We start from the raw sequence: 27,935 nt of genomic DNA, 5'->3' as shown, positions 1-27,935 counted from the left end.
CACTCAGCCAGTTTTCTTCTTTTCTTAAAGCCTTTTTTCATAGTTGCAACATTTTCCTGCCACCAAGCCTCCAATGTACTTTCCCTTTGATAAGTTGTTGCTCTCTCCTTTTCATTTTATTTTCATTCAAATCTGAACCAGAAACATCCTCGTTTAGACCAAATGTGAGTTGTTTGGATGTTACCGAGTGGTGGGTGGTCATTCTGGGCACCAACTGTGGTCGGCTGTTTGCATTTCTCTGACCCAGGGAGCCCGCTGGCTGCCAAGGTGGACCTGTTTACACCCGGGAGGATGGGACAGTGCAGGGGGGCCCTTTCTCTAACTGAATTCTGCTGACAAACATCTCTTTCATTTTCTTCTAGGTACATTGAACGGAAAGCTTTTCTAGACCGAGTGGATCACAGGCAGTTTGAAATTGAGCGAGATCTCAGGCTGAGCAAAATGAAACCCTGATGTGATGGGGGGAGATCAATAGCAGCTTAATCCTGTTTACAATGTGATCTTCTTGTGCGGCTGTGAAACGTCTCCAGTGTTTCTCCTCAACTGTTTCCCAGCAAAGTCTTTTTTTCTACATTGAATTTTTGTCTTTGTATCTTGATCTCACGTGGTTTCATTCATTTTTCTTTTAAAAGTTTTCCTTAAAAGAATAAAAGTTGGTCCTGTGAGAGACTGGTGGTGATGATGACACCACTCACCTTCTCTTAATTCTGCTACAAAGTCCACCAGACGGGTCTGGCCTGGCCCTGGTGAAGATGTGAATTGCTGGGGCGGTGGGCTCTTTCTGAAGTCAGCCTCGCAGCAGAGAGTGTGGGTGGGGCTCCAAGCCTGTGGGCAGCTCTGTTCTCATTTCCCCTCGTGCTTCTCTGCTGATCTTCTCTCCTGAATGGGATTCCTATTACTGGTATAACGTAAGGCTGAAAATACCAATAAGTTATTCCAGAATAGGAATTTTTTACTTTCAGCGTTTTTCCTCTTTCCAGAGTTAAACTTGACTATAGATGTGCTCCCGACTCAATAATTCTTTAATTTTTGGTTTGTCAAAGAAGACTGAGGGAGTTTCTTTTTTGTACTCCTTAGGAAATTTTAAATCCCATACTTTGTATTAATAAAGCAGTAAACCCCACAGCCTGGTCCTGGGAGGGGGGCTATTCTGGGGAAGGTAGGGTTCCAAAGACTAGGATCCCGTTCCTGCCTGGACATCTTCCAGCTTGTGACCTTGACTACAGCTCAGCTTTCTGAGCCTCCATTGTCTGGTCTGTCAATGGCATGAGTAACGGCAGTACCTCACAGGGCTGAGATGAGCTCCTGACACATCTGAGGGGTATGAGCAGCTGTCTTTCCCATCCAGTCCTCTGCTATGTGGTCAGAAGCCCTGATTGTCACCTCTGCATGGTTATGGACCTGATCACTCAGAAAGGTAGTTCACAGGCTGCATGTGAACACATTTCTATTCACATCCACTCCCATGAAGGACTCTGGGCGTGGTCATAGAGCGTTTTCATGCTGGTGTCAGAGCAGGTGGCCAGCGAGGCCTCAGTTACAGTCCTGCACAGGGACACAGAAATAACAAAAAAACCCTTTAACCTAAGACCAGCCAGCGTCTTGATGAGCAGGACATCCAGACCCACACGTGCCACCAGCTGAGACAGATGTAAGCGTGGTGTCTTCCGTGCAGCGTCCACTATTCCCTGCGCTGTGGAGGGCTGTGGCCCTAACTTTCTTCCGGAGTTCTCAGGGCCTCCTACATTCTTTCCCGTTCACACAGTGCTTCATCTCAGCTGCCATTGTCCAACAGCTCAGGGGGGCTCCTCTCCCAGTCTGAAGATCACTTTATAATCCTATAGAATAAATGGTGCTGAGCTCATTGTAAATTAGGGTTTTTCTTTTTAGCAAGTCGTCACACTTTGGAAGCCTACAAGATTCAGACAGACGCAGCAAGGGCATGGTGGGTTCTCTGCACGGGTGGGTGTGCTATTCCTGCTTCACTCCCAGGCATGGAGAGAGGAGTCAGGTACATCTTATCATGGAGAGAGAAGTCAGGCGAGAGCCCCAGCTGGTTCTTGGCCTGCCCGTCTTATCATGACCCTCGCACGGACTTCTTCTCTGTCCTCTGCATCAGATACATGTTACAGCTCTGCAGAAAGGTCACTTCCCTTCTGCTGTCTCTTAATTTGCTGTGTCTTTTCCCAGCAGGTTTGTTGCACACATCTGATCGCTACTCGATGACTTAACACATCCAGGAGTCTTTTGAAAAGCTCCTCTAGCCTAGCCCCGTCTTCTGACACACTGGCAGCTTGTCGGGGAATGCGAGTGTGTCGCTATTTGCATCATGCTTGTTCCAGATGCCGTCCCTCCTCCCTGCTGTGGAGATCCTTACTTTGGTGTTCCCAGGCTCACACATTTAAAACTCATGTGCCTTGACTTCAGCTGCCTCCCTCCTCATCTACATGTAACCACTTTAAAAGCCACCTACCTGTATTAAGCTCAGTTCATCTTATTGCTGAAGCAGCTTTCTCTGGCTAATACATGTGCCTGTGTGTATATATGCGTGCACATATATCACCTTATAGTGAGGCTTAAAAGCAGCTTCAGAGCAGGCTTTCGTTTATGTCTCATTGGCCATAGGTGGGTCATCCAGCCACCCCTGGCTGGGGGCGGAGGGAGTGGGCAGAGAATTAGGAACAGGTGATTATATAGATTTAAATGTTTCATAATAAATCACTTTTTTTAATTGTCCCAGAGAGGCAGAAATGAGCTGTGTACAAGGAGAGGTTGGAAGTGCTCTGGCTCTTCCAGGACAGAATGGGCGGCTTCCCAGAGGCTTGCTCCCCCCGCACCTCCTAAGATCCTGTGGTTGTTTCTTTGTCATTTCATCTCCCAGACTTTGAAGCACCTTCTCACTGCTTTCTGTTGTGGATCAGTTCCAGGGGACAGTGGGATTGGCCAGCACAACGGGCCCTTGAGCATTGGCAGCTAGCTGGTCTCTCCAAACGAGTGGCCGTTTCTCATAGCTCTGAATCAGGCCTGGGACATGTGAGTCTCCTCAGGCCTGCCTGACCATCCACAGTCGGCTGAGTGCTGTGGCTGCAGAAGGGAGTATTTCTGCTGCCAGCCAGGGACCCAGGCAGAGGACTGAGGTGTAGGAAACAATAGGAAGGAAATGGCACGGCTACTAAGGGACACGCCTGCGTGATTCAGTGACTGGCGAAATTTGGAGAGGGTGAAGTAGGCATCCTTATGGGTGCTACGGGCAGGTGTGAACCAACTTTGGTCATTTCTGCTCCTGCCTGAGCCCCATCTGGGCCCTTGGCAGGACCTACCTTCTCAGTCAGCATCGCCACTTGTCCTGACCTTATCCTGCCTCTTTCTTGAAGGACCGAGAGCTGCCTCAGCAAAGGCTTGGCCTTTCTCAGTGGGCACACTGAGGCCAGGCTGCACAGTATGGGCGATTGAAGTGTGTTCATCTTCAATCAGGAATCACCTTTTTCATCAGTCTTATATGAACCATGGCAGACACTGTCTAGCCCACAGTTTTTAAGAACAAATGGATTTTTTTTTCAAATGGATAATATTTTATCTAGCTCATCACATCCACATTCAGTGAAAACTAATCTGCCTAACTCCCACAGGAAATGCTGTCCCTTTATCCCAGTGTCATGAATTGTCAAGCAAAATGTTTTCGGGAAGTGGGAAGTGGAAAGACTGAGTCAGTGCTACAGGCGGTTGGCAGCCCTGTGCCGGGCACCATGTGCCTTGCTTGCTGTGATACAAGTAACGGAAGGGGACGGCGCAAGGACACCTCTTAGCTGGTCTGCCGCATCCAGAGAATCCCTGAAAGTTGGTTTCCTGGCCTTGCTCCTGCCATCAGTTTTGTCTTCTGTTTGTCCCAGTGGGTGTGTTGTGTTTCCAGGGCATCTGGTACATTCCCATTACCAAAAAAACTGCCCTACAATAGTGTAAGGTCAAAGAATAACACAAGCTTCTTTTTGTGTTCTGCTCACCTACTTCCTGAGGAACACGGTGCTCTAATTAGGAACTCTGCATGAGGTCTCTCGGGGAGAAGGGGCTGCACTAAGCGCTGAATCTTGAGGTAACTGATGAGGAGAAACGGGACTAAGGCTGGCAGACAGCCCAGTGCCTGAGTTCACAGGAACTGTCCGGAACAGCAGGCGGGCTGATGGCTGACACCACAGAAGGACGGGGAGAACCGCCCTAGAAAGGACGGGGTGATGGTGCTTCTGCTGCCCAGGCAGGGACAAGGAAGGCCAGGTGGCAGGGACAAGGAAGGCCAGGTGGCAGGGACAAGGAAGGCCAGGTGACAGGGCATCAGTGGAACAGAGGAGTCGTGGTGTGCCATGTGTCGTTAGGGTGGTATGGTATGGTTGGCACAGCGTGGCCCATGGAAAGGACCTAGAACAGGCTCTTGAGAGTGTAGTCTTCTGGCATTTGGCCTCAGTCTTTATCCAGAGCTCGGGCAAGTTGGGTAAGAAAGAGTCCATGACTTTTATTTACCAAAAACCAGAAGTGAACAAATAGGAATTGGTATGAGATGGTGGACTCCTGGTGAAGAATCTGAGGCTCTTAGCTTCACCAGCAAAGGATGGAGTGGTCCCAAGGGCCAGGTGCTTCCTCACGTGTTATCTAACCAGATCCTCTCGTTTTTTGAGAAGAGGAAAATTGCCTGAGGTCAAACTGCAAAACAGCCAGTGATCACACCTACGTCTTATGACGAGAGCGGGGTGGATAAGATTAAACACCCATCACCTTCTGGTTCCCAACTCGTGATGGACTATTCTTGTTGGAAAGGAAAGACCTGAGTGCAAGGGGACAAAAGAAAAGATAAGGCGCTGCTTGCAGTTGAAAAGAATGGCAGCCAGCATACCCCACTGGCAAAAGTTTGTGTCAGAAGCACAGCAAAGGTGTGGGCGCACCAGCTTCAGTTTCTAGTCCTGCCTATGCCCTGGGGCACTCCCTGCAGAGGGGAGACTGTGGCCTCACCTAGACCCCGCAGGCCTTGTTCAGACAAGCCTCAAGCCTCGTGGTGAGGTGTCACTCGTGCATAAGCCCGCTCCTGAGCCAGGTTTCTGTACTCAGTATAGGCTGTGCTGCCCTCCCTTTGGGATGCTGCCTGGTTTCAGGGAGTGAGGGAAGGAGGGGTGGGTGCCCAGATGACTGCGCTTGGAGCATCACGTTATCTTAAATGCCACTCCCCCTGCACCTCCTTCCTGGGCCCAGGGCTCCTGCTTGGGACTTCTGCAGTCTTGTCTTCCCCGCAGCTTGTGTGTGTGTGTGTGCCCTCCTAGGGCAATTAGATTCAAAAATACTATCAGATACATCTTTGTAACAGGCAAGTTGAGCACAACAAGGGAAATTGGGTGTGGAAGTGCAGAAGACTCTGCCCTGATTCCCTGCAGACTGGACTAGCCCACACCACAGGACCCACCTTCAGGGTCTCCTCCTCTCCATGGTCGGCCAGCGAGCTCTCATTGCTGTGCGATCTCAGGAAGCTGATGGGGTAGACCGCCTGGTCTGTGCTCAAGTAGGGTACGGGTGTCGATGCTGGCAGGGGCAGGGAGGGATCAGAACAGGAGGAGAGCGTTACCTGGGGGCAGACACTCTGGGCCTGGCCTGCCTCTACCCTTAAATCCTGGCTCTGGGATCTAGGTTGAGATCCTTCTGAGTCTCACAGCCCTTGTCTTCAGACGGTAGCTGAGAATAGTTAATAATCCTGCGCTGCCCACCTCCCAGCGTCTCTATATGAAATACAGTATCCAAGTGTTAGGTTTCTATAATTAATTTGTGCACCTGGCTCCCAGCTCCCTAAGACAGCCAAGTTTATGTGAATATAAATTAGCACCACTTTGAAGAACACTTTGGCCGTGTCTAATAAATCTAGAACTGCACTTGGTCTTGACACAGCAACTCTACTGTGTTGATGTCCCAGAGAAGCGTCAGGAAGCGCACAGGCAGGCTTGGTAGTGATCAGAAACACCTGGAAACCACCCAGTGCCCATCAGGAGAGGACCAACTGTGAAATGGTCACACGGTGGAATACGGTAGAGGTGAATCGAGTGAGCCAAGGCTACCTGCATCAGCAGATGAGCCCCGTAAGCAGCATTGATGCAAAAAGCAAGTTGCAGAAGACCTAACACATGATTTCAGTTATGCAAGTTCGAAAACATGCACACAGGTGACGATTGCCCAACATTGTGAATGCAGTAAATACCACTGAATTGTACATTTTAAAATGGTTAACTTTGTGGATGTGAATCTCACTTCAATAAAAAAATTTTTGACTTGTATCACCTCTTGTCAGTCTCCTTACCAGTGAGATGTCTAAGGGATGGAGAGTTCATGGATCGAGGGGTTACCGTGGTGATGAGCTTGCTCAGTGTCAAGGAGCTTTCTCTGCCTCCCATTCTGGGCTAACAGGCATTCCAGAATGATCCCCCCAAGCAGCTCCTGGAACATTCCCCAGGAGCTGACTCACAGAGGTTTACTAGGTATGCCCCAACTCCCCTTTCTCTGAAAAGTTGGCTGGGGGACCTGAGGGGTCTGTGCCAGACCATTTGTCCCCTCCCAACATAGCCGATGGTGCAAGGCCTGCCGAGTCAGCTTTCCTCTCACCCACACAGTCTTGACAGAGGCTCAGAGACAGGACACGAACAGGCCATATGTTGGAAAGAGGCTGCAGCAGGCCTCGACTTGTTAGATGCAAATAAATGGTTCTTGACCTGGATAAATGAGCTTGCAATTTGAAGACAGCAAAGTGAATGATAGTCAATGTCTGTGATTTCTAGAGGACGTTAAGGAACTGCCCGTCTTCAAACTCTGCCCAGCATCCTGAGCTGTCCCCAGGGTCTTTGGGCCACAGCTGTGACAGGAAGGTGCTGTGTGTGCCATCTCTCCGTGGGAAGTGTGACCAAACTCCTCAGCGTGTGGAGGAGGGGTGCTGGGTCCAGCTGCTCTGCTCTCTGCAGGGAGGGTAGGAAGCTAACCTCTGAGTAGCCCCACTAATCTCAGTTCGTGATTTAATGCCTTACTTCTTCCACTTAACACTTTTGCATTATCACCTAGGCTTGCCCAAGTTTGAGGCACCCTGACTGACAAATGGAAGATATTTTCTAAGTCTGGAAGCTCTGGAGGCTTGAGGGTTCCAGGTGGACCCTCTGTCCCTGACACCCCATCACATTGCTTCATCTTTAACTGTCGTCTCTAGTTGGGCCTTGCAGTTCTCTTACAGCTCTGCCACTGAGCTCCATCATGGGACCTTTGAATTTGAGGCAGGTGTCCTGAGAACTGGGAGGGGAACCCGCCCATTCCCCAATCTCACACACCCCCACCCTCCTGCACCAACAGTGTATGGTGTGACCTGGGTGTGCCCTTGAGACTGCTATAGACAACTGGAGCTAGAAATGATGAGAATAAGCATCATTGTAGAGGCCCATTTTGTCTTTGCAATGCAAGTGGTGTTTTCCAGAAGATTGCAAATACCCCATGTGGTCTAATAAAACGAATTTGGGTTCTGTGCAGTTCCTGGCACAGAGCCCCTAAAACCCTTGGAATTTACTCTTTGTACTCTGATGAGAAGATTCCCGGGGGAGCCCTAGCTAGCTTCAAGATGGGGGCAAAGCATCAGGAAAACCATGCTTGTGACTACAGGGTTAGAACTTTCAACCCTACCCCCGACCTCTGGGGAGGGAGGGGGGCTGGAGATGGAGTTCATTTGGCAATGACCAACGATTTAATCAATCATGCCTATGAAATGAAGCCTCTACAAAACCCCTAAACTAAATATGGGGAGCTTCCAAGTTGGTAACCATATCTGAGTGCCAGGAGTGTGTGTACCCCAACTCCAAGGCACATGTGCACAGGCCCTCTGGACCACCTCCATCTGGCTGTTCATTTGTAGCCTTTATAGCAAACTATCATAGTAAGTAGAGCACTTTCCTGAGTCTAAGTTGTCCTAGCAAATACCAGACTTGATGCGGATGGTCGTGGGCTGGGCAGAAGTGTGGGTAGCCTGGGCACCCCATTTGTGGCTGCATTTGAAGTAGAGGCAGTCTTGTCTGACTGAGTCCTTAATCTGTGGGGTCTGCACAAATTCTAGGTAGTTAATGACAAACTGGATTGAATTGTTGGACCTCCAGTTGGTATTAGAGAATTGGTTGGATCCCTCTTTTTGTCTGGCTCTTCCCTTAATGCCAAATATGTGCCACAGGAGACAGAGGCAGCGTGATAAAGACGCACATGTTGCAGAAAAAGGATACCTGGATTCTAATCCCAGCTCTGTTGACCAGCTTCTGCCTGCTTGGCCCTCTACCTTCCCTGCCCCCAGTTCTGCATCTGTAAAATGAGGGAGGAATTACATAATCCTGGGGTTCACACTAGGACTTTGCATTCCTAACAAGCAGCCAGGTAGGTGATCCTTAGGCACTCTGAAGTTGGAGAACCTCCGTGTATGGCCTCCCTACTTAGAAAAAAGTTAAAAGCCTCCAGCTATGTATTTAGGAAAATTCCATCTTCCTTTATTCTTGTCATTTCACATAATTCAAACTCTTAAATTCCTGACGCACCAGTGAACTATCATGAGTAAACCCAGGTTTTGTCCCTGCCATCCACTGAGACCCACCTGCAGGAACTTTCTCCTCCTTTCAAGTCTATGGAGGCCCAGCAAAGAGCTGAGCTGGAAGCTTCTTTTTTTATTTTTTTTATTGAACAAATAATTTTTTTTTTGTAAGTAAGCTGGAAATTTTTTAATAACCGAACAGATTTTTCATCAACATTAACATCCATTTACATAATTATGGTGTGATCCATCCTAAATATATATATATATATATATATATATATATATATATATATATATATATATATATATATATTATTAGTTTCAGGTGCACAAAACAATGTAATAGTTAGACATTTATCATTTATATCCCTCACACTGTGTGGAAGCTTCTTAAAGGTACCGGTAACTTGGGAACTCAGGCCTGGGAAGCAAGCAAGAAATGCAAACTACAAAATCCCCCCAAGACCCAACAAACACAGATGAAGAGGAAATACTTAGCTGCCAGGTTGGCAACAGATGGCAAGACCCACGTGCATGCACACACACTGCTCACACCAGCTCAACTGAGTTTGTAGTGAGTGTGTCAGCGAGGTGGCCCCACAGCTTGGCGACAACCCAAGCCACCAGAGGCACAATGGTCCTGTCAAAACAAGCCCTGCGCCAGGCAGATTACCCCAGTTCCCAGGCCAGCGCCCGGCCTTCCTGCCAACACAAGCTCTCCCTGCACGAAGCTTTTCCTCTCTTCTCATATGTCTCTGTGACTGTTCTCATTAGAGAAGCAAACTGTTCAGTGTTGGGAAAGTGGAAAACAGAAACATTACACAAAATTGAAATCTCCCGTAGTCTCACTAATAGAGAAAAGGGCTCTTTATTAATACATTTCGGGGTACTCTCTTTCAGTCTTTTTTCATGTTTTTACACACCTTTTCTTAACACAGTTGGAATTACACTGTACCTGTGCTGCTCAATACAGAAGCTACTTACATTTACACGTGTGGCTATTTACACTGGAATTTTAAATTCATTTGAATTCAAAATTGAGTCCCTCGGTCGCACTAGCCAGAGATTTCAAGTGCTCCCTAATCACGTGACCAGTGGCAACGCTATTAGGCGGAGCAGGTGGTGAATATTGAACACCCGCATCCTCCTAGAATCCTATTGGTCTGTACTGGTGGTATATGCAGTTTTGCACTCTCCTTTGTTTAACCTGTGGTATATTACTATGAGCATGTCCCCATTTACTCAAGCATTCTTTGAGAACGCAATCTTTTTTTTAAAGATTTTATTGGGGAAGGGGAACAGGACTTTTTTGGGGGGAACAGTGTGTACTTCCAGGCCTGTTTTCCAAGTCAAGTTGTTGTCCTTTCAGTCTTAGTTGTGGAGGGCGCAGCTCAGCTCCAGATCCAGTTGCCTGTTGTAGTTGCAGGGGGCACTGCCCACCATCCCTTGCAGGAGTTGAACCGGCAACCTTATGGTTGAGAGGACGCTCTCCAACCAACTGAGCCATCCGGGAGGCAGCTCAGCTCAAGGTGCCGTGTTCAATCTTAGTTGCAGGAGGCGCTGCCCACCATCCCTTGCAGGACTCGAGGAATTGAATTGGCAACCTTGTGGTTGAGAGCCCACTGGCCCTTGTGGGAATCGAACCGGCAGCCTTCGGAGTTAGGAGCATGGAGCTCTAACCGCCTGAGCCACTGGGCTGGCCCAGAGAACGCAATTTTTAATGAGTGTGTAACATGCCATCATGTGTTTGTACCATAATTTATTTTAGCGATCTTCCACCGCTGGCCACTGAGGTTACCCACCTTCTGTGATGAACTTCTACAAGCGGAGTTGTCATGTCAGGGCAGGTGTACGTGTTCAAGGCCTTGAAATACAGTGCCCAGTTACCTCCTAGAAAGGTTTTTCTCTTTCTAGCAGGGCAGTTGTGCCCCTTTCTGCCTATGAAAACCCTCTGAGAAGACAAGATTCAGCAAGGAAGCTCTGTCTGTCTGTCTCAGCACAGAGCCCAATGCTTTGGGCGAGACATGTCTAAAATAAGAGGAAAATGGCCACCCATGGAGAAACTGGACTAAGTCATCCCTGAGTACTAGAACCTTCTGCAGTACCAGCCCAGAATTCTGCCTCTTCAATGGCATTTGGACTGGACAGCCATGATGGTTAATTTTATGTGTCAACTTGACTGGGCTAGGGGATGCCCAGAGAGCTGGTAAAATATTGTCTGTAAGGGATTTTCTGGAAGAGATCAGCATTTGAATGGGTAGACTGAGTAAAGATCATTGTCACGAATGTGAGTGGGCATTATCCACTCCATTGAAAGCCTGAATGGAACAAAAAGGTGAAGGAAGGGTGACCTTAGACATTGACCTCAGACATTCATGTCCTCCTCTCCATGGGCTCTTGGTTCTCAGGCCTTCGAACTTGGACTAGGATTTATGCTATTGGCTCCCCTGAGTCTCCAGCTTGCAAACCACAAATGGTGGGACTTCTCAGCCTATGGGCTCTGCTTCTCTGGAAACCCCTGACTAATGCAGCAGGAATATGTCCCAATGACTCTCAATTCATCACAAACCTGGTCTTGTGGCACATTCGCTTATGAGTTGTTCTAAACATTTTCTGAATCCATTTCTCCTGTTACCTCTCAGGGTAAGTGAGTTTTATTCACTTAAGAGTGGGGCTTCACTTCACTTCTCTCACACATCCCAAGTGGTTTTGAGGTTTGGTGAGCAGGCCACCTTTGGCCTAAACTATTATTCATGACCGTGTAGCCTCCGATCTCATCCCCTTTCTGCCTTTATCCTCCCAAACTAAGGTTCCTCTTCCTTTCGATCACTCGCCCACCCCTTTCTCATTTCAGTTGCCCCTTTGTTCTCCGGGTCTACCATATGGCCTTGACTTGGGACAATCAGACCTGCACACAGGAGCCCCAATTTGTAATTCAGGCCCCAAGCATCACTTCTGGCACTACTGTTTCTTTTGTAAGTTTGGCTGCTGCATGTGGCCTCACTTTTGCTCTGTATAAAATGGGGGTGTCTGTTGACAATTATGAAGCACACAGACTGGACTTGTGGCAAGTGCTCCATTCAGTGCATCCATAGACAAGAGGGAGCCAGTGAGGATGGAGCAGTCTGAGAGCCAGACTGACCTGGCTTCCTGTGCTTACAGATGAAGAACTGGTCCGTACAGCGGCTACAGCAAGACCCTGGGCTCTCCCAGGATGAGCTGGGCTTAGGCCACTATCGGCCTCAGGCCTGGTGGAGATTCCCTCCTTTGTAGATGGGTGAAGGGATTGTCTGGGAGGAAACTTTAAAATCAAAAGTCACATCCTTCTCAAGAGCCTGAGACACTGGCAGCAAGAACAACACCCCTCGGTGTTCAGAACCTCTCAGGCAGCTGCCCTGGCCTCTTTCCGAGCTGAGTCACGGCATATCGTCTCCCTCCAGACTACTGTCTGGCCCAGGGGTTGCTGTGTCCTTGTTCCCTAGTCTCACTGTGACCTGGGTTATTTAGAGAGTAAGAAGGGAGCCTGCCTCTGCTCACCAAGGGCGCTTTCCCCATCTGCACCTCCAAAAGGGAAATGCTGCTTCTTCCAGGGGGGGATCTGTCATGGGCTTTCTCCCTGGCAGAGAAAAAACTGGAAGGCAGAGGACTTGGGTCCCAGCTCTGGCTCTGGGCGCCTTGGAGAAGACTCTTCCTCTTCCCCAGGGCTCTTCCTGAGCAAGAAGCGGTGTGGGCTGCCTCCCTGGAGTGTCCCCGGTCACTGTGGGGGACAATGAGTGAGATGCTGCAGGGATGCTAGGGACTGGGGGAGTCAGACAGTGACAGGAAAGGTTGTCTGGAAATCCATCCCCACTTGTACTTAGGGTCTTTCTGCAAGCAACTCCCCACACATGCCCAAGGGCCCATGAGGACAAGAAAGTCAATAGCTATTGGCTCCTTAAGGACAAAAGCACCTGTAGAACTGTAGACTAGTTGACTCATCCATGTCTGGAGGATGCTGGAGGTAACCTGCGGTAACTGGCCCAGACCCATTTTCTTGGGCGCACCCCTCCCCCAGATGCTGGGACAGCTGGCCGCCCTGTCTTTGGAAAATTGCCCTTGGCAGAGTGGAACCTGCCTGGCCAGCGGTTATGACCTACCCCAGGGCAGGCAGTGGTCAGGGTGCGGCTGACCAGGAGCCTAACAGCCCAGCCCCTGCCCCAAGGTGGAATCAATTCTGTGGTGCAATCCCCACTCCAGAGCTCCTAGGCTAGAAGTGGATTACAGCTGAGGGCACCACTTTGCTGTTTAGAACTTCCTATTCCCCCTCCTGCTCCCTCACTCCCCTTCTCTCAAGAAGCTACTTTCAAAGAATCCCCATCTAAGTCTCTTCATAATTGTCAATGACACCCCCTGCAATGTCATGAACATATTAGGTCCACAATATTTTTGTATAGGTGTCTGCTTCCCTGGGACTCCCCAGGTCTGGGTTTCCACCAGGACACAGGTGCCCAGCAGGAGTTTTGATGCCTTCAAATACCCTGTGAGATCTGTTAGTTGGGAAAAGTGACCTCATTCTAAGGAAATAGAAGTGGATCCCAAGACGGCTGGACCCACGTCTCCCCAGAACCCTCTCTGAGCACCCCACATAACTGCCCTATTACATAGGAGAGGAAAGCGAGGTCTGGAGAAGGGTGACAGGCCCATGTCAGAGCATGACAGAGCCAGAGTCTGAGCGCAGCCCTCCCCGCTGGGCTCTGCTTTCTGGAACCTTGGTTTGTCTCTCTCAGGAGCACGTGGGACTCAGGCTGTTGGATTGGGTGGTGGGGGGAAAGGGGGGTCAACCTCCACATTGACTTTGCAGCCCACACAAGACCCTGAACTCTCACCATCAAGCTCCTGTTCCAGTGCTGCCTCTTCCGGGAAGCCTCTGACACCCCAGCAGGGCTAGAAGGGCAGAGTCCAAGTCTAGCTTCTCCACCTGGGCCTGTCGCAGTGTCTCTGGGTCTTATCCCGGTGTTGGAGGGATGTCCTGCCTTGAGCATCACTCCATCCCACTCAGAAGGTCTGTCATCCAGACAGGCAATGTGCAGTCTTATCTCTCTAGAACCTTCTGCCAGCCATTCCTTCTGTCAAACATTGAGCCCAAGGGCCTTGTGGAAAGAACTTGCCTGTGTCCTGTGTCTCAAGGCCAGAACTTGGGCCAGCCTCCAGCATCTTTACTGCCCTGCGGTAAATGCAGGGGCGTCTTTCAGGAGGAGCAGGTGCCGCCCACCTTAGGGGAGCACAGGAAGTAGAAAGCTTGGGGCCGGGAAAGGCAGGCTGGTGGGTAGAGGGTGGAGAGACCTGAGTCAGCGATCCTGACAGCAGCAGCAGCCTTTACCAGACGCTTCTCGCATCCACACCAGCCCTTACATGCCTTATATCCCTTCCTCCTCGGAAGTTAAACCAGGGCACTGCACTGCACACTCGGGTCTTCCACATGGAATGAGGTGGGGTCGGGCTCCTGGGATAGTGGCTGCTTCACTGCTCTGTCAAGCCCCATTTGACAGATGAGGGAAAACATCTTACCAAATATAAATACCAAGCTGAAGTTCACAGGCAGGACAAGACCCAGGCCAACCTGGCGCCCGGACCCACATCTGTCCTGCCACTGGAGGTCGAAGGTGACAGAGAGGCTAGTTCCTGCTTAAGTGCAGAACTCTCTCCCTGAAGTGAATTCTTTCCTGTTTTCACAAGGGTCAGTCTCATCCGCTGGAGCAGAGACACTTTCCCAGAGCCCACCGAGCCGACTCTTGGTTCCCAGGCAGCTATGAGGGTCAGGGGCCTGGTGGTCCTGCCTCTGAGAACACAAACTGCTGCTCTGGGGACTCGCACCAGTGACCCTAACGTGGCAGCCGCTCTTTCGGGCTCTTTAATAATTTAGAGAATGAATACTATTCAGCTGGGCGGTTTCATCTTTGGATTCAGAAACACAATGCCTTGGGGATTGTTTCCAGTGGAGAGTGAAATTCCACTTGTCACAGTCACTGAGAACGCAGGCCTATTCCTGGAAGAGGCTCTGGTCTCTGGGTGTTTACAAACATCCTAGAAGGCCAGAAGTGCCAGAGGCCAAGCTCCCAAAGGTGAATGGGAGCCTGCAGCTCTGCCAAGATCAGCTAATGCTGGGGACCCCTGGCAAGTCCCTTCCTCTCAGCTTCCTGCCTGCTCAGGGGTGACGGCTGCGTGGATTGGTGTGTATGACTCAGGTTCTTTCTCTGCTCTCTCACTGTTCAGTTGCACCTCCCTCCCCAGCCTCACTTGGTGTCAGCCCCTGGGAAAGACCCTTGCACCAGCCTCCAGAGGGTCCATGGGAACCAGGGTGACTTGCATTTCCTAGAACTTGGCAATTGCATTTTCCCCTCAAAAAGTGTTCTTTAAAAAACAAAAAAATCACGCTTGAAAACATGTTGCAAAATGCAGCAAGTCAGATGCAAAAGGACAAATATTGTGTGATTACACTTATATGAGGTACCTAGAATAGGCAAATTCATAAAGACAGAAAGTAGCATGTTGGTTGCAAGGAGCTGGGGGAGGAGAAGACAGGAGTTATTGTCTAATGGGGGCAGAGTTTCTTTTGGGGATGAAAAAGTTCTGGAAATGGATAGCGGTGATGGTTGTACAACATTGTGAATGTACTTTATGCCACTGAATTATACACTTAGAAATCATTAAAATGTACATTTCATGTTACGTATATTTTACTACAACTTAAAAAAGTGTTTACTGTGAAAAAAATTGCATAAGTAATGAATGTCCACCAGAGAAACATTAGAAAATAGAGAAAATAATTCTAGTTACACCAAAACCTCCTCCCATCCTATAAAAACAGTCTTCTGTGAAATTCTGATCCATGAAGACAGAAAAAGCCCTACTCACTAACCAGCACAGTAAGTACTGAGCACACAACGGGCCCTCCCTAAATATTTATTATCACAGGAAGCCCCAGTGTCTGAGGGACGATGGTCTCTCTCTGCACACGACAGTGAAAAAAATCCTATCCCCACCCCACAATGATCACAGCTGATATTTTGATATCTCTCTTTCCATACTTTTCCCAAGGCAAATATATGACATAAATGTAAATATGTGAGTTTTATGAAAATAGGATCCCACCGTACCTATTATCTGGAAGCCTGCTTTTCCTCATTTAACAGTATATTGTAAACATATTCCATATCATTCCGTATCACCTATGGGGTCGCCCAGGATTGGATTCTGTCATGTGAATGTTCTGTGATTTAACTAGTGCCCATTATTGGACATGTAAGTTGTTCCCTGTTTTCCTGATCATCAGGAATGCTTCAAGTTCCGTCCTCACATGTATATCTTTGGCCACTTGTGAGTGGATGTTTTAGGATAAATTCCTGGAATTTCTGGTCCAAGGGTCCGGGCCTGTTTGGGGTTTTTGCCTCGTCTTGCCAGACTGCGTGCTGGAGCCACACATCGTTTATAGCTGTGAACAGCGAGAGATGCTGCTTGAACTGAGTGAGAGGATTCCTACACTGGCCAAACTCAGCCATGGCGGCAGTTCAGGCCATGGTGCCCTGAGGGGGAGCAGTTTGGCAGAGCCAGGGTTCCCCCTATACACATGTAAATCCCTGGAATATATGACTAGGTTACCTCACAAAGCAAGAAATGCTTGACATGTGTGATTACATTAAGAATCTTAAGACGGGGAGATTTTCCTGGATTATCCGAGCGGACCCAATGTCATCACAAGGTTCTTATTAGAGGGAGACAGGAGGGCCAGAGTCTGAGAAGGAGATGTGGTGATGGAAGCAGAGTCAGAGTGATGCTGCCAGAAGCCAGGGAATGTGGGCAGGGCCTCTAGAAGCTGAAAAAGGCAAGGAAACGGATTCTCGCCTAGAGCCTCCAGAAGAAGCCAACCCTGCCAACCCATTTTGGACTCTGACCTCTAGAATGGTAGGATGATAAATTCATATTGTTTTAAGCCATGAAATTTGTAGTAATTTGTTACAGCAGCAGTAAGAAACTAATACACCACCCCTCTGCCACCAGGTCCTGAAGCCCCAGTGTCTGAGGGACGATGGTCTCCCTCTACACCCAGCAGCCTGATGACCTGACCATTCTCTCCCCTAATCAGATGTGCCCCAGAAAGAGAACACCCAAGTTTCTATGCATGGAGGACAGACAAGGAGGTGCTATGCCCTAGCTCCAGCCCCCAGGACCCACCCTTGACCTAACTGTGAAATTACCCTCAAGTATTGGAAACTGGACTTACTTAAGGTCATGGAGTAACTGCGAGGTGGTGCCATGACCAAACCCCAAGGTCTAGCCTGGAGGACCGGTGGGTTCCCCTCCCACTCCACTAAGCTCAGCCTCTTTCTGTGCCAGTCTGACTTGTCTTCCTGGGGAGAGGTAGTCATTCACACTTTAGAGTGAGTAAAACAGGACGTCTGGTTCTGGGTTCTCTCCCACCGGTCAATGTGGCACTACTATAGAAGAGTAGAGCTCGACTCTCATGTCGAAAACCAGGGTTGGGGTAGGTAGTTCCCATTCTCATTCACTCCAGAGCTCACAGGGTACCACTCGCCACCTCCAACCCTGAAGTGTCCCTCTAGGCCTCCCCAAAACAGACTCAGTTCTTGCCCTCCATAGGGAGTTGCTTAACCATGTCTGGCTCATGCATGTGGCAATGATGGCCCCTGCTGTTTAAGGATTCGGTGCCAGATCCGGTGCCAGAGTCATTCTACCGAATCCCCTCAATCACCCAGGGAGTATTAACCTCCCATTTCACAGATGAAAAAACTGAGCCCCAGGAAGGTTAACTCACATGCACAAGATCATTCAGCTGCAAGCAGCAGAGCAAGATTCCAACCAGGTAATCTGACTCCAGAGCTCAGAGCTGCCTGAGGTTGGTCTGTGGAGGCATTTCATTCAGTTTAGTCAATGTTTCAAAAATCCAGAGATTTTATAAAACAATCTGGATTCTCTTGAAAAATCTTATTTGCCAAACTGAAAGAACTCCCAATAGCCAAAGTAGGAACAATTTGAGCAAAAAAAAAAATAAAGGTGTATGGGATTATAACCCAAAGTGTAAAATAAATATACATAACTTCACACTGATGTAAATAAGTGATTGGGTAAATGTAAGGTTGGTGCAAAAGTCATTGCGGTTTAAAAGGTTAAAAATAACTGCAAAAACCGCGATTACTTTTGCACCAACCTAATAAATAAATGAAGGAGAGGGGACAAATACAGAAAAATTCCAAATAATTCATGTAGCTATTGTATCCTCAAGGAGGTGGAACATAGCTCCCCACTCCTTCCAAAGAGTACAGTCTAGAAAGTGGAGGAAGAAGAGTCATTTTTATAGTGGGGAAACCTGCCAAACACTATCTCAGCCAGGTGATCAAGGGCAACATTAACAGCAATGTTTCATGTTGATCGTATGTGCCCTTGGTATGATATGATGAGGATGGCATTTTACCTCTGGGGTTTTCCTCCCCAAAACGCGTAACTGCAGTCTAAGCATGAGAACAACATCTGACAAATCCCAACTGGGGGACGTTCTCCATAAATCCCTGACAAGTACTCAAAACTGGCAAGGTCGTCAAAAACAAGGAAAGTCTGAGAAACTGTCACAACCCAGAGAAGCTTAAGGAGACATGATGATTCATGTGGGATCCTGGAGCAGGACAAGGACCGTAGGGAACAGCTGGGGTAATGTGCATGCAGCATGGACGTTAGTCACTAAGGATGTGTGGATGGTGACAGGTGCACCCATAGGTGCTAGTGCCCACAGGTACCTCCAAAGGCTCACTACACTCTCCTGGGCCAGGCGCTCCTCTGACAGACAGGTGCTCGGTTACCTTGGGGGGTGGGAGCACAAAAGCAGCCACCTCCCAGGACTCTGCCCCTCTAGACACAGCAAGGCCCAGGGGACAGAGGCCAGAGAACTGGTTATGAAGCTTGCCTCTGTCCAGATTTAGCTGTGTCCAAATTCCCTTCTTTGGACCAGGAACAATAATAACCCCTCCCTGGGGCCCTGGTCAGTCCTCAAGGACCCTCTTAGGGTACTGGCGCCTGCTCAGGCAGCCCAGCTGTTACTTCTGGTGTGAACTGCTGGTCGTGAGGCCCCCAGAGCCTGTCATCTGCAGGACTGAGTGAGTCACCCAGGATCATTTGCCTGCTGGGGGTGGGGTGGGGTGGGGTGGGGGGTGGCACGGGGTAGTGAGAAGGAGCGTCCCACACTACAGACATCTGGTAGTGTCAGGGGAGGGTGCACAGTGCCCCAGTGGGACTCCTCTGGCTGCCCCACCCCACACTCAGGGATCCCTCTTTCTGCACTAAGGAAAGAGTTAGTGATGTCCTCCCAGAGTAAGCAGCCATAAGCAATCATTGCGGATCAGATGGAGGCAAGCACTAGATGACGCGGAGGTCCTGGCCCCAGGTACACCCTTCCCCTGCATTTCCATTTCCCTGTACCCAGAGGTGTTGAAGGAGTCTTTCCCCACTGCTCATCCATTTCTGGCCCAGGCACCTAGAAATAGGGACAGGAGACAGAAGGATTGGGAGATAAGAAAGAGTGGCCAAGTAAAAGAGAAGGAAGGAGGCGAGGAAGGCTCAGTGAGGGAGGGACCTGAGTAGCTGGGGAGGCCTCTGAGACAGAGGGCACGTGTGGCTGGGAGCCTGGGCGCCAGGCTGAGCTGCTGCTCCCAGCTCAGGAGCTCCTGTGCCAGCTGGATGCAGGCGGGTGGGCACAGGCAGGGCTGCCTGCCAGGCACACACAGAGTGCCCTTTGAGGAGGTGGCAGCTGTCAGCCCAGCGCCCCCTCTTCTCCCTGTGGCCCTGTCTGCCCCCTCTAACAATGCCTTGCCAAGCACTGGGCTGGGGAAATTGAGGTGCACAATTGGGAAGCCCCACTCAAGGGGTAAAGGTGGGGGGTAATAACCCTGCTCAGTTGGAGCAGGGAGGGACCCTGGCTCATTGGTTCAAGAATTGGGCCCTGGGCCTTTTGGCAGTCCTCAATTTCTCCCTTTCTTGCACATCTAGTACCCCTCTCATTGCTGGTGGTCACTGTTAGGATTTTCCCCAGGACCCTCAGGAGAAAGAACAAGGCAGCCATCTCTTGCAAAAGAAGGCTAGAAAGCCTCCTCGTCCCCAATGGATGACCTGCTAAGGGGGATTTTGAGGTCTGGGAGCTGTGGGCCAGATCTGTGTCTCTGGGGAAGTCCACCTTCCACTGTTTCCTCCCTCTGTTCAATCACCTTGGGCTACCTGGTACTTCACTTCCTGGCGGACAAAAAAGCCTGTCCTCTTGGGCAACTGCCCCTACAGATTTCCTAGGGAGCCGAAGTTCTCTGTCTGCCCCCAGGTCTCCCCATGAGCCTTGGCTGCTGCCAGCCAGCCTCAGAATCGGCTCTGTCTTTCCTCCCCGGGTTGGCTGCAGGGCTGACCTCCCGGGACACTGCCCTGGTACTAGGTGTTTACTCATTCTCTCCTGGCAGCAGCAGCAGCCATTGACTTGGTGCAGCTTTGCCCAGGAAATGCCCCCAGGATCGGGACAGGGGGTCCCAGCGCACTCCCGGTGCAGGACAGGCTGTATGTAGTGGGTGCCAGAACAAACTTGTTAGACCCCTGGTTCTGTCTTCTGGTAACTGAGGGATCTCAGAGCCTTAGTCTGTCACATGCATGGGGAGAACAGCAAGGCCTACCTGGCAGGGGGTGGGGGGATTAGGGTACACATGTAGATGCCTACTGCCTGTAGATAGTATGTTTGGAAACCATGTCAGGTGTGAAACAGATGAAAAACATGGGGATGTTTAACCCAGGGAAAGGAAGGCTCAGGAAGCAAATGCCTGCCTTCCAGAGTCTGGGGGCTGGACCCTGGCGCAGGGAAACCGGGCTGTGGGTGACCCTTGAGTAGGGGTTACCTGGAGGCAGGATCCTCTCTAAAAGCCAGTCTAGATGTCAAGGTGACCCGACAATGAGCCAGGCTGTTCCGGGGGTTTTGGAGCTCCCCATCCCTGGGAGAGGAGCAGTGCAGAGTAGGCAGAGAGGCACTGGGCAGCCCGTGGGGGTTACGCGGCGTCTCTGGGGTTTCAGCTGGGAGAGTGGGAAGGGTTTCTAGGAGCCCTGCTCAGCTGACGATGCAATCGCCTTCAAACACAGGAACCGGGAGCCCGGCCAGACCACAGGGCAGGCGCCCAGCACCCTAGGCTGGGCAACGTGGGGGGTGAGGGTTCTGACGTCCAGAACCAGGTGGGCACACGGGAGATGGTGCGATTCGAAGTGGCCCTTGAAGGATAGGTAAGAGGTGGAGACCGAGCCCCTGAGCCTCGTTGGGCCGACAGAAAAATGCCGGGGTCCGGGGTCCTCGCCTTTAATGCTGCCCCCGCGGAGGAAAAGGGAGGGGGGAGGGGCCGCGCGGGCGGCGCATGCGCAGCGCGGACTTGAGCGGCCGGACTGTCCGGCCGCCGGGAGCGCGCAGGAGCCCGCTGGGACCCCCGGGAGCGCAGGGACCGGTGCCCGGGGCTCTGAGCGGCGTGGCGGACAGGAGCCTCCAGCCTGCCGGCGCCGCTGCCCATCTGGGCTACGGGAGTGGCGGCCAAGATGTCCGTGCCGGTGAGTACCGATCGCCGGCCGGAACCCCGAGCCGGCCGCCCCCGGGTCGGGCCTGCGACCTCGCGCCGCCGGCTGCAGGCCTAGTGCCGCGGGGGTTCCCGGGCTGGGGGTCACCCCCACCCCCCGGCCTTCTTGGGTCGGGGAATGGGGACAGCTTGGGGGCGTCTCCCCCAATACGGCCTCCCGGCCCCTGCTTTTCTTTCTATCCTCTCCCTGGAGAGCCGGGACGGTGGGGTCCGTGTTGTCCCCTCGGGGAGCCCCCCAGGACAGCTGGGTGGGCAGGGATCTTTGTTGGCCCCCGGGAAGCCCGAGTCAGCTGAGCCAGACTGGAGTCCGTGCTGTCCCCCAGGAGCCCCACTCCAGGACCTCTGCGCCGGGTGAGGGGGAAGGTCTGTGCTGTCCCCTAGGGAGAGCTTCCCTGTTGGGCTCCAGGGACCTTCCCGCGATGGCCAGGCCTGGCGCCGGTCTGTACCTCTCGGGAGACACCCATCCCCCAGGACAGCTTGGCCAGGGGGGGTTATGCCAGCGCCCCAGCAGGGCTGATGTACTGACTTTCCTGGGAAGTTTTCTTATGCCACTGAACCCCCTAGGGCGCAGGGCCAGACCCCTTCCTCCCTCCTTGGGGGCTTCTCTTCTCTCCTGACACCCTCTCTTCCGAGCCCAGCAGTTAGGCTTGGGGAGTCACCAGGCCATGGCTCCCCCTTTAGGCCGGCATCTGGGCCCCACCTCCTGAAGGTGGCAAGTGATCCTGGCTACCCCCAGTCACCGGACCTCAGGTGCAGTCCCCAGCCTGCTTTACAGATGGACAGACTGAGGTGGGGGCCAACAGCCTGAGTCCTTCATGGGTGGGGTGCAGTCTGTAGGCTGAAAAGCTGTGGTCTCCAGCCATTGTTTCTCTGAGGAGTTAGGGCTTTCCACTCTTGATAGGATGGGGCAGTGGGCCGGAGCACCTGTCCATCGGGCCTTGTTTCTGGGACTGCTCCTTACCTGGGGGACCCCATCCTTATGGTGAAGCAGACAGTTGGGACTTCCTGGCAGGGCAAGTAGCCTCTTAATTAACCACCACAGCGCAGTGTGGAGATTACTGGAGGAGAGATGCTGTGTAAGAGCAAAGCATTGTTATTATGGAATTAAAGATCCCAGCTCCTGCCCGCCTCCAGGGTGGTAATGCAGAGTTACAGATGAAAAAATTAGGGCTTCCAGACAGTGCTGATGTGAACCACTCTCCCACCCCTACCCCCAATTTATTCTGGTTCCGAGCATAATTGTCTCATCTTTAGAAAGAAAGAAAGAAGACAGAAAATGCTTGCCAAGCCCCTCTTCTCTCTTGCTCTGCTTTCCTGCAAAGCTCTGGATCTTTTCAGCGGACCTGCCTTGACCCTGTGGGAACTGGTTGGAGGGACGAGGTGGACCACCTGAGCCTGCTTGAGGGCCTGGGTCTCCAGAGCAGTAGTGAACAGGGAATATGACTCAGGCCACATCAGAGTGATTTCAGTTTGGGAGGTCTGTGCTTGATTTATTTGATCTTCCACAGTCACAGCAGAGGTCTGGACAGAGTCTGAATGGCACTTACAGGACTTTGGGCATCCTTCCTGGGCTCTGTGCCTCAATGGCCCCAACTATAACAAGAAAGGGATGGCAGGAGGGCCAGGGTCTGGGTGTGACTTGGACAGACCAGCACTGCTCTGGACACCTGCTGTGGAGACCTGCAGCTAAGGTCTGTTGGGTATGTCCACACCGGAGCCAGCTCCAGGTCACTTCCCACCCTCCTACCTGTAGCCAGAGCCCTCAGAGATTCTACGGGGGTACGCGGGGCTCTCACCATCTGCCCCAATGTGGCTGGGCTGTCAGATCACCCTGGGACCTTGGGCAGGGTGTGAGCTGGTGGAGCTGGGAGGAGAAGTTCATTTTTGGAGCAGCCATGAAATGTTCAGAAAATTGCTTTCATGTGCTAGTGAGTGGTGAGGCCCCTCAGAAGCTTCCAGGCCGGGCTGCCTGCTCAAGCTATGCTCTTGGAACCAAGAATGGTGATTGCCCATGTGGTACTCATGGACATGTTTGGGTTTTAAGCACACCCGTTCATTTGGGCAGTCTTTTCCTGGCTGGGGCTGACGCAGGCACTTTGGCCCACAGAAATTACCAGATGCTTCAGAATGGAATGAGAGGTGATGGCAGGGGAAGGAGAGGTTGGGACGGCCAGGTTAAGCCAGGAGTGACTTCCTGAGTGTTAGAGCAGGAGGACCCTCCAGGGATCTGTCATTTGACCCACACAGGGTCCTCCTGACTCCCTGCACAGTGCTCCTTTCTCTGCCCTGAGCTGAGGACAGTGCTCACGCAGCACCTGGAAATGCTTTTCCTAGCTGGTCTGACATCTGCCTTCCTGTTGGGCATGGCCATCTGGTGCCTCTGTCCTGTCTCTTCCCTCTGGGCAGGCAGGAAGCATTTGAAAGGAAAACATCTGTGCCACCCACTTCAGTCCCCTGGCAGGCACTGGCATGATTCGTGTTTAGGAGTGACAAGGTGCTGACTCCCTCTGGCACTGTCAGGCGAGAGGCCAGCCTCCAGCATATAGAGAAGTTCCCTGCTGTCTATTCCTGCCTCTCGTTTCCTGTCTGTGAAATGGGCTCCAGGCTCTCCTCTGCTTCTTTATTGAATGAGGGGTGGGTCCTTTCAAGGAGTGATGGTGCTAACATGCGTGGAGAGTGTCCTGTATGCCACGTGCTGGGCTCAGGACTTCACAGGCTCAGGGAGGACCTGTGTCTTGCCGGGGTCGCATGGCCACTAAGAGAGCCAGGGTGGGAACAAAGTCTGGCAGGATCCAAAGCCAGAAAGTGATCGTCATTCTGCGTGGCCTCTCTAATTGTGGGGGTTGTGGCGTGTTGCCTGTCCACAGAGGCCAAGTCTGCCGAGAGACCGACCCTCTGCTTGTGGCTTTCCAAGTATGAGTTTATATAACCCCTTTGGCACCCCCGGGAGGCTGTGCAGCAGTCTGGGTCTAGCTCTGTGCCGCCCCAGCAGTCAGTGGGGATTGGTGGACCAGGCGTGGCACCTGGTTGAACCTCTGCCAGTGATCTGGGGGCCCCTCTGTGCCTGGCTCTGTGCCAGCCAGTGCTGTGATGGGAGAACTGGCCAGGGAGCTGGGAGGCACTGGCCTGGGAAGCGAGGCCATGGACAGCTGGAGCCTGGTAGAATGGACTTAAAAGAGGACAGTGGGAAAAGGCAGTGTCCAAGTCCAAAGTCCGCAGTTCAGTCTCCAAAGCACACAGCACACTCCTCCTGCCACCTCCCTTCCTCCCACAGAACCTTGCCTCTACCTGGCCCTCCCTCTGCAGGAAGTGATCTCCAGCTACTGCCTCTGCTCACTCTGCAGTGCTCAGGCAGAGGGCCTCAGCCCTAGAAGCCCTCCAGGCCCCCATTTGTGATTGTGTTTATTGTTGGGGTTATTTGATTGCTGTCAGGTTCCCTCCAGATTGCAGGCTTCCTCCGGGTAGGTAGGACCCAGGCCTGCTAGGCTCCTCTCTTCCTGCCTCATTGCCCCAGCTTGCTCTGGCCACCTGTAGTGGATATGGCCCTGGGAGCACCAAGGCGCCCCCACAGGCAGATAGCTGTGCCCTTGTGCAGAGAGCCTGGCGTTTCAGCCACTGTCCCAGAAGCCTTGCTGGGGGCTGCTCGTGGGTGGGGAGGATGTTTGTTGGCTCAAGGGCAAGGGCTCTAGAATGAATGGTGCTGGCTCATCTGTGCCTTGAGTGAGTCTCGACCCCTCGAGCGTGTTCCCTCATCTGTATTATGGGGATATAAACAGCACTGAGCTCTTGGTGTTTTGTGAGAACTTGGCAAGGATTGCAGAAAGCTTTTCGTAAGAGACCAATCAGTCATAGCAGCTACTGTTCTGGAGGTTATCATCTTTATCCTGACACTGTTGGCTGGTGCAGTGGCCAAGACCCTTGGCTCCTGCACAACCCGCGGGGGGAGGGTGACCAGCTTCTTGCCCTGGTGATGCGCCATGGCCTGCACAGTCTGCCTCCGGTGTCCCTTTCTTTACGGTCGGTTTGGTTCCGACCAAAGCCTTCGTGGTGGCATGGCCCTGGTCTCTCCCCTGCCCCAGCTTGCTTGCAGGACCCGCCTCTCGAACCTTGGATAAGCCTTGGATGAGCAGATCCTCCGTGTCCTTATCCCACTGACAGTGGCCTCCGTGGGGCCACCAGCTGGCCTACTGTATCCTAGGCCAGGTAGGTGTCTTGCCCTGAGGGCCCCAAGAATGGGTGCAGAGTTGCAGGTCGCGAAGCCACTGCGACAGTGCAGGCCTGTCCTCAGGTGTGGTCTGCTGGAGCCTGGTCAGCAAGGGGCGGGCAGGGCACCCCCGAGGTGGGTCCCGGAACCTTAAGGGAGGGCTTCAAGCCTGCAGGTGAGTCAGGTGGGCTGTAAAGCTGTGCAGGCGGCACCTTCTGACCCCCACTTCCCGCTGCCCGTCACGAGTTGTGCTCCCTGCAGCTGGCGGAGTCTGCCCTCCTGTCCCCTTGCGGCTCGCTGCGTGTTATCTTCCTGAGCCTCTACCTGGCTTCGTCACAGCTGCTCGCTTTGACTGTATCCTCACCAAACCTATCGTGTCTTTGGCTTACTCTTAGTCACTGTTTACTGGGCCAGTGTCTCCCTCACTTCAAGAAAAGGAGAAAGAGCTGAGGACACGTTGGGGACCTCAGGAGTGGTGGCGATGGATGCCCATGCTGGCCGGAGAGATGGTCACAAGTTTCAGCTCTAAAGTTAATCCCTTCTCTAAAGGGGATTAGAGGCTAAGGGGGGTTTTTCAGTCATTTTAATTTATTATTTAAACCCCACCAAGTTCCAAGGAGGATTTGAAACAGATTATAGTGAAAGATATAAATAGTCTGGGGTCATCAAAAGATCCAGAACTGTGTAATGAGGAAGATAGGCGTACAAATTTAACTTTAAGCTCCCTGACAGCCAGGGCAAAAAGGGTGACTTGGTGGGTTCAGGATTGTAAGACCTGTTTTTGGTACTTCTAATGCCATGTATTTTTCCCCTCTGTGCTTTGTTTTATTTTTATCAGTTGAGACCCTTATCAAGGTAGATTTTCCATATAGTGAAATGGACAGATGTTAGGTGTACAGTTGGACGAGTTTTGACTAACGTAGACCCCATGTAACATCAATCAAATGAAAATAATGAATGTCTCCATCATCTCAGAAAATTTGCAGGTACCTCTTCGCAGTCAAGTGCCCCTCCCTATGGTGGCCACCATTCTGATTTCTCTTCTCATGTTTAAATTTGCCTCTTCTTGAACTTTATAGAAGAGGAAGCATATAGTACGCACTCTTTGAGGTTTTGCTTCTTTTAGTCAGCATGACAGTTTTGAGATTTTCATCCATGCGATATTAATAGTTCCTTTCTCACTGCTGTGCTGAGTAGTCTTCCATTTATGAATAAGAATTGATGTACTCATGCCTGCTCTTGCTGATGGATACCTGTCTCTAGTTTTTGTATGCTGTGTGTTTTAAAATCCTGGAACACTGGAAGTGTTGTCAGTGTTTTATAAAACCTGATATCCCATGATGTGTGTCTTGAGGCATGCCCAGAGAGTCATGTGTGCCCCCAAATCCTGGATCCCCCAAGTTATGTGCTTGTTCAGAAGGTGGTGTGACCACATGTCTCCCTGTTCACAGCCCTGCCCAAGGATCTAGGGTGTGAATCCCCTCTTCCCAGGTTGCCTGTGGGATGAAGCCTGGTAGGTTTTTGCGTCACCTGTGTGTTCTCCTGGGCCCCTTTCCACTGCAGAGGTCCTGGCTGGGACAGGCTCCTGAGAGAGCCGGAAGTAGGGGAGGATGGAGGCTGACCACATCTTTCCACCCTGCTCTCTATTCTCCCCAGATTCCTGGGCTCCCTCCTCTTTGTCCCTGGCTGCCTGCCAAGATAGCCACAGGGCAGACACTCCTGGCTGCTCCTGCTTCAAGTCTGGGAGCCCCCAGCCCAGTGGAGACCCCACTACTCAAGAAGCCAAGGCAGGGAATGGGGTCGCTTGGGAGACACTCCCCCCCCCCAACACCAACATGGACACCAAGGGAGTTGGCACGCCTGTGCTATTTTTACAAATCTTTACTGTTACTTTTTCTGCATAGTGAGCCTTAGCAAAAGATTCACACATCTGCTCAAATGTCACCTCCAAAGAGAGGACCCACCCCCCACCGCACCTTCTATAAAATACGCCCTCGCTGCCAGCTGCCATCGCTCTGCTGTCTTCTCTGTTCTCCTTCAGAGCCCTGATCACCAAAGATGTGCACGTGTTTATCTGTTTGTGTCCCACCCCCGCCCCCAGTGTCAGTTCCGTGGGACGTGGATGGTTTCCAGGCAGCAGTATCCTGGTAGCAAGTAGGTGCCAAAGGAATGACAGGCACACTATAATTGTATAGTGATAGACCCCACAACCGGCCACTCCCCACCCCCACAGCCCCATACCGCTGCATTGGCTTCTGGACCTGAGGGCAGTAGGGCTCCACAGAAAGATTTTCCCCGAGTCTCAGTTGAAGTTTTGATCCTCGTGCGGTTCAGGGCTGGGGAAAGCTCAGGACACCTGAGCAGGGGCTGGGAGAGCAAGAAGGCCTTAGTGGAGAGCACTCATGCCCCTGGTGCCTGGTGGAGGGGGTTGAGGTGTGATGGGCTGGGTCGGGGTGTGCTGCTGACACCAGGGCGCTGCTGTGCACTGTGCAAGCTGCATGTGCCTTCAGTCCGGTGGCTGGTGATG

At 51.6% G+C, this 27,935-nt stretch overlaps 2 protein-coding genes across 5 annotated transcripts in view; both read left to right on the top strand.

Moving 5' to 3' along the window:
• The window catches only part of CFDP1 (craniofacial development protein 1), a 108,707-nt gene extending 102,405 nt beyond the window's left edge, over positions 1-6,302 (top strand). For all 3 annotated transcript variants that reach the window (XM_081030393.1, XM_081030392.1, XM_081030391.1), the window contains one exon: positions 363-6,302. In XM_081030393.1, the coding sequence (XP_080886519.1) occupies positions 363-453 (91 nt within the window). In that variant the 3' untranslated portion in view covers positions 454-6,302. The remainder of the gene's footprint in view (positions 1-362) is intronic.
• A 14,389-nt stretch (positions 6,303-20,691) lies between these two features.
• Positions 20,692-27,935, top strand: part of BCAR1 (BCAR1 scaffold protein, Cas family member) — a 35,718-nt gene continuing 28,474 nt past the window's right edge. Inside the window, exon 1 of one of the 2 annotated variants that reach the window (XM_081032943.1) lies at positions 20,692-20,863. Coding sequence is in view for 1 of the 2 variants with exons in the window: in XM_081032941.1 (XP_080889067.1) it covers positions 21,167-21,178 (12 nt within the window). In the remaining variant the exon portion in view is untranslated. The other variant, XM_081032941.1, reaches the window with a different exon arrangement.

The sequence above is a fragment of the Rhinolophus hipposideros genome (genome assembly GCF_964194185.1).
Source record: "Rhinolophus hipposideros genome assembly, chromosome: 21".
NCBI classification, from domain to species: Eukaryota; Metazoa; Chordata; class Mammalia; order Chiroptera; family Rhinolophidae; genus Rhinolophus; species Rhinolophus hipposideros.
Note: the sequence above shows the minus strand (reverse complement) of the source record. Positions and strands in the feature narration are given on the sequence as shown.